Source organism: Kogia breviceps, chromosome 8, assembly GCF_026419965.1.
Source record: "Kogia breviceps isolate mKogBre1 chromosome 8, mKogBre1 haplotype 1, whole genome shotgun sequence".
NCBI lineage: Eukaryota > Metazoa > Chordata > Mammalia > Artiodactyla > Physeteridae > Kogia > Kogia breviceps.
In genome coordinates, this window is record NC_081317.1 from 64,612,264 (window position 1) to 64,618,263 (window position 6,000).

General features: G+C 35.1%; 1 protein-coding gene across 48 annotated transcripts in view; it reads left to right on the plus strand.

The window, feature by feature from the left end:
• PTPRD (protein tyrosine phosphatase receptor type D) overlaps nucleotides 1–4,699 on the plus strand; it is a 2,126,684-nt gene extending 2,121,985 nt beyond the window's left edge. For all 48 annotated transcript variants that reach the window (XM_067041519.1, XM_067041520.1, XM_067041558.1 and 45 more), the window contains one exon: nucleotides 1,464–4,699. In XM_067041519.1, coding sequence (XP_066897620.1) covers nucleotides 1,464–1,532 — 69 coding nt within the window. In that variant the 3' untranslated portion in view covers nucleotides 1,533–4,699. The remainder of the gene's footprint in view (nucleotides 1–1,463) is intronic.
• The last annotated feature ends 1,301 nt before the right edge of the window (nucleotides 4,700–6,000 follow it).

Below are 6,000 nucleotides of genomic sequence, written 5' to 3' on the forward strand. Positions count from 1 at the left end.
TATGCCTAGGTATTATCAACTGCTCTATATTTCATTTCTTAATAATGGTATTTTTAAATATTTGCATCCTGGATATGCACTAGAGAAATTAGCCTTTCTACTCCAAGAATTGATATGAAAATTCTGATATTTTTCAGAATAACAGGAGTTCATGATTTAGCCAATCTGACCTACTGACTTCATTTTAAGGATAATATAAGTGATAGTGTTTCTGTTTCTCAAAAGGTCACCAAATTATACAATTTATATGTATTCCTAAATTCATAACCCACAGTATCTTCCAGGCTTTGATTTCAAAATAGTGCAAGCATTTGGCTTGCAATCCTCAAAACATTATGTCAGCCTGACAAACTTAATGGGTGTTGGGGGTGACGAGGGAAATTGGACGTTTAAAAAGCCTTATCACTTAGCCAAGCAACTTACTGTGACAAGATAGAAAAGCAAACTCCATTTATTTTGCATTACCATTTTTATTGTAGAAAAATGCACATTTAAGCAAAATAGAAACTATCTACTTTCAGCCCCATTGGCTACTGAAAATAAGTTTCTTTTACAGGGAAAATCCTACTTTTTCTCACCCCTTCTCATCTGTATATTATAATTTTTCTATTTTATAATGCCCCAACTTACTCCCATTTGACAGTGTTCTTCCCTGTCTGAAAAAGGACATGTTTCATGCTGTTTTAATTTAGTGTGGGTCCTTCTAGAACAGGCAACTAACTAGCCATCACACTGAATTAGGCCAAATGGCACATTTTTTTGACATGGACAGCCAGTCTTGTGATGCCATTTTCAAGGGATGAAAAGCCTAAAAGTTCAGCGCCCTGTGTATTCGGCTTTGTGTGCCTGATGTTCATCACAACGATACCTTTTGGCCATTTCCCTCACTTATATAAACACATCAGAAACAATGGAGAATAATTCTGATTGCAGGCAACAAGGTCTACTGTCTGATAAGATTTTTTTTTTTAATTCAAATGTTTTTGGCAACAGCCCAGAAGATAAATGAAACCACATTTTCCTCAGGACAATATGTGTCTGCATCGGCCTCTCTTAAATATGCAAACTGAGAATTACTTACCTCAAATAATTAGATAATTTTAAAAGACGGCTGTGACATATAAGGAGTTCCCATGTTTAGTTGGTGGTAATTGTCTGGTACTATCCTTGGAGAACAGTTCACATATGTCTGGAAGATAATGTTCACAGGAGCTGTTACTACATTGGAATTAAGAGACTCTTTTAGTCAAATTGAGTGGTGAAGTTAATAAATACCCCATGTGGCTAATGGTTCTTTGCTCAAAACAAAACAAAACAATTGGTCATTGGATTGAATTGAATGGCAAAAGCAGTGATTTTGCCCCCATCTAGATGTAACTTTGTCTTCCAACATGGATTTCCACTTTTCTGTTAAAATGTACTCATGGCCCCTTTTCTTTCTCCCCATGCTTTGTCTCCGGCAGGATCAGTATCAGTTCTGCTATCGAGCCGCACTAGAGTACCTGGGCAGCTTTGATCACTATGCAACGTAGAAACCCCTGACCCACTTTGGATTTTTACTGCAAGCCCTTCAATATCCATGGAGTCTCTTCTGAGCCATACAGGGCATTTGAGAAGTCCTTCTTAACTTCTAGCTAACAACCACTTAGTGGGACTATCACACACAAAACAAATTTAAAAAAACAAACTCTTCCAGGTGGACCAAGAATTCACAGTTTAATAATCTAACCTGAAAAATAATAAAGAGAGTCCTGACTGATGAGGCATCTGAAGGATTTTATTTACAGATACCTCAAGGATTCAAAATAAAGGGAAGAAGAAATCACAGCAAAGAACCGCCATCTTGTTCAGGATTGCTTGATGGGTGCAAAGAGAAATGGCCCGAGTGCAGCAGCTCAGGGCAAGATCTTTGCTGGCTTCTCATGACAAAATGGACTCTGCTTTGACATCACCCCTTCCCACCATACTACTCATGATAACATTTTAGGGGGAAAGGGGGTGGGGAATGTTTAAAAAGAAAGTCTTTGATTTAGTTTTTTAGTATTGTAAAGATACTGCTGACCTGTGCTTCATTTTTAACTGTGTAAACTTTTTTTTTAACAAAATGTATCATTCGATAAAGTGAATTTTAAAAAAGTTACATAACTCTTCATTTTTTATTTCCAAATTGTAGGTTTTTTTAAGCTGTAGAACTGTTATCTGTGATACCTTGCTGTAGAAATATCAAATAATTGGAAAATTTGCACATTTTTGTGCAATACTCTTAATCTACAGTATTGGTCTCGTCTGGTATTACTTTTACACTTCTGTCTGGTTTTCGTTGCTGAGAAAGTACCCATTTTCTTCAAATAATCAAAGAGAACTTTGTTTTGTTCTTTGGAATCAACAGGGAGGCGCAAAGTATAAAGTTGCTGCTAACATATATACATATATATCCATATTTTATAGGGGTGTCTATGTATATATAGATAGTGTGTCCCCACAAAAAGATAGATATAGCTATCATTCAGTTCTTCCATGATTTAGTTTTTAAATTTTTTAAGGTAGAGAAGCTATTGTAACATCTTTTTCAATTTGTTATTAATTTTATGACATACTGATATTTCTCAATATCACAAAATTTTAATTTTTAAGGGAAATGAGGAATGCACATCAGTGATTGTCAAACCTCACCCCCTTAATTTCCTACCCAATCTCCCCCCACCCCCCAATCATATTCACAAATACTATTTTGTTAGCCAGGCTTCCAACAAAGTTCAATATTTCTAACACTCTAGTGCAATAAAACATTATTAAATATCTAAGAGGTGTGCATGTGGGAAAGGTCAGTGCATATCCCTTTAGGAGGAGAGAATGTTGTAATATATCAGCTATCAAGATGTTTAAAAAACAGTGTATTCAATTGTATATTGTCTATAGTATGTGCTATGAAATTTGCATTTATGATATGTAACAGGGGCAAAGCCAAACTCATGTTACTCTGTTCAGTCAGAAACATTTTTTGTGGCATACAGCATTCCTGGGAAGTGCTGTACTTTGTTTTCTTTTGGTTTTAGTTTTGCATTTAGAGTGCCTTATAATTGATGCCTATTTTAATAGCATTTCTTTTCAGCTTTTGGTTCATATTTTCATTATTTGTTCATATGTGTTTATCTTCCAATTAAAGCATTATCTGTTTACCACATGTACAAAAACTCTTTGAATAATATGCATTCCTAGTTTTCAACCAAGTCGGGGATGTTAGTGATTGTACCAGCCCAAAGCACTTGGATAATCAGGGCCCTTCTTCCTTTCATAATTGTCAACATCAGGAAAAGCTACTTGTTTTATTTGTAATCCCTTCCAAATCTGCTCTGGAACATTCAGTAACTGCACCAAACTTAATTTATTAGCAAACATGATTGTCACCTTTGAACATATTTACTATTTCATTAGGATTTTTCTAAAAGGAGAAATCTAAAAATATATATATATGTATATATATATCCCCCCCCAAATTTTTCAACATAATTTCTATAGGAAGCCATGGACAATGGCATGAGTTTGCCATATCTTACACGATTTTAAAGAACACTCAGAATATCCAAGGAACTCTTATTAAAGAGTTTTGGTAAAATATTTTGGTTTAATGTTAGCTTCATTGATGTTTGGCATGGAAGGATTTTTGTTTTCTACATTTTCCCATCACTAGCAGAATGAAATCCAAGAGACCAAACACTTGCAAGCATCATATTTGAGCACTTTTGTAAAAAAAAAAAAGAAAAGAAAGAAAAAGAAAAAAAAAAAGAAAAACTATAATACTAAAAAAAAAAAAAGTATCTAGAAGGCTACCTCAGAATGAGACTCTCTAACCTACATCAGAACAAGAGAAGAATGTGCACTATGTGGGTCTGTTGTTGTTTTCTTTTAATTTGTATCTTTTGGAGATTTATCCAAGTGCCAGATTACTCAGTGCTATGATTTTCGTTTAGTGAAACAAAGGGGGTCAGACAGACATTGCATCATGCAGACATGCCATGTTGGACAGGTAGAATCCGATGGTGTATTGCACACCAGAACGATTGGCCAATGAGCAGTTTCTCTCCCTGAAACCAAAACTGCCCATTTGGCAAAGGGAAAGGGGAGAATAATCACAAGAAGAAAATGAACAGGATGCATACCATAGACAAGCGAGGAGGAGACTATTCCAGATATCTTACTGTTCAGGAGCTGTTCTGAGAGCTAACTCCCTTACTGTCATTGATGTGCATTCCACTCTGCTTTTATGTACAACCATTCTATCTTCTTTTCCCAGGTAAACATCTTTATCTACCATTACCATAAACTTTCAAGTTTCCAATTATTTTCATCATCATAACCAGTACGGTGCTATTATTTACCTATGTACGTGTAGTTATGTATAATTTTGTAATTAGTTACAAAGGTAAAAAAAATCAAAATATATAAAAAGTGATTTGTACAGAACTTTATTTTAGCTCTTTTTTAAAAATGATTTGCATGGTTAGACAATGGCGAGGACAGCCAGGGGAGGGAAGGGCCTCTAGGGAACTTTGCACTTTCTATACCTTTATACTATGCACTGCCCTATTGATTCTACACCCAATAATGTTATTACTTGAACCCATCTGTAAGAAACTGCTTCAGAAATTCGTTTGTGTGTATGTAAATAACCCAACATAGAAACAGGAAAGGAAAAATTCTGCAGTAATGTACAGATTTTTTTCTTTCCTGGTTTTATTTTTGTTTTGTATTTTTTTTTTTTTTTTGGTTTCGCTTTGCTTTAGGGCTTTCTTTTTATTTTTAATTACTTTTTCTTTTCCTATTTTGGATTTTGGTTTCCTTTGGGTTTATGGGTGCCCTGATACTCCAGCAGAGATCAGAAGGCTACAGATCCATCCTATCCATCTGTTATGTGGCTTTGCCATCCAAGCTTGGAGTGTCTTTACAAAGATAATAACAGTTGTATTCTTTGCTCTCGTTTTGGATGCATAGACTGAAAAATTAAAAAAAAAAAAAACTTGTAAAATGGCTTGTTAAAAAAAATACAATTACCTCTAATTAGTAGTACGCGTAAATGTTTTACAGAATGAAAGGCGTGCTTTTTATTTTCTTACTTCGTTACATTGGTGGCGAAAGAAGTCTGTATGAAAATCAGTTCTTTGCTGACACAAGTTCCATTTGTTACAAATGAATTCTAATAAAAATGTCAGTGTTATGCAGCCCTGGCCTTTGCTTTTGTCCACTCAAGCACTTTGGTTTTGAACTAACTATGTATGTTCCCTCTAACCCCCTGGTTATCTGGTTAGTTCCTTTATACTAATAGTAATTCTACTTACCAAGAGGCTGCTATCTACAGGTGCCTGCCTTGAGGTGAGCACCTTTCACTGGTAAGCAAACTGAGGCTTAAAGAAATGGTTTGCCAAGTTCACACAGCAAAGAAAGAAGCCTTGGTATCATTCAAACTAGAGATCATGGGCAATCTTTAATTCTTCATGATGACTACTATATAAAAATAAGTGCATTAGAATGTATATAAGTATTATCATCTTGAAACAACTGGCATCTCTCAAGTACATAAAAACTCTTTGGGAACATGGCTAAGAAAATACTTGGCTTGGATTGTTTATTCAGTCATTCAATATTATAAGTCAGAAATGTTGTAGGCATTGGGAATGCAACTGTGAACAAATGAGATACTGCTGCTTCTCCTAGGGAGACTGCAGCCTACGGAGTGAGGCTTGCATTAAATAAATAATGATAAAATTACACTCTGACAAGTGTTATAAGGGAAAGTAGAGATCCATGAAGTTAAGACTTTCTATTGTGAGGGACAGAAACTCTGACAGCTTAAAAGACAAGGAAAGTGTTTTTTAGCTCATATATTTAAAGATCAGGAATGGGCTTATATTGAGAGAGTAGAAATATATAATCTTCAGAAACAACTGGATTCAGAACTCAGGTGATATCTTCAACATATGGCATCTTCTCTTTCTCCCATCC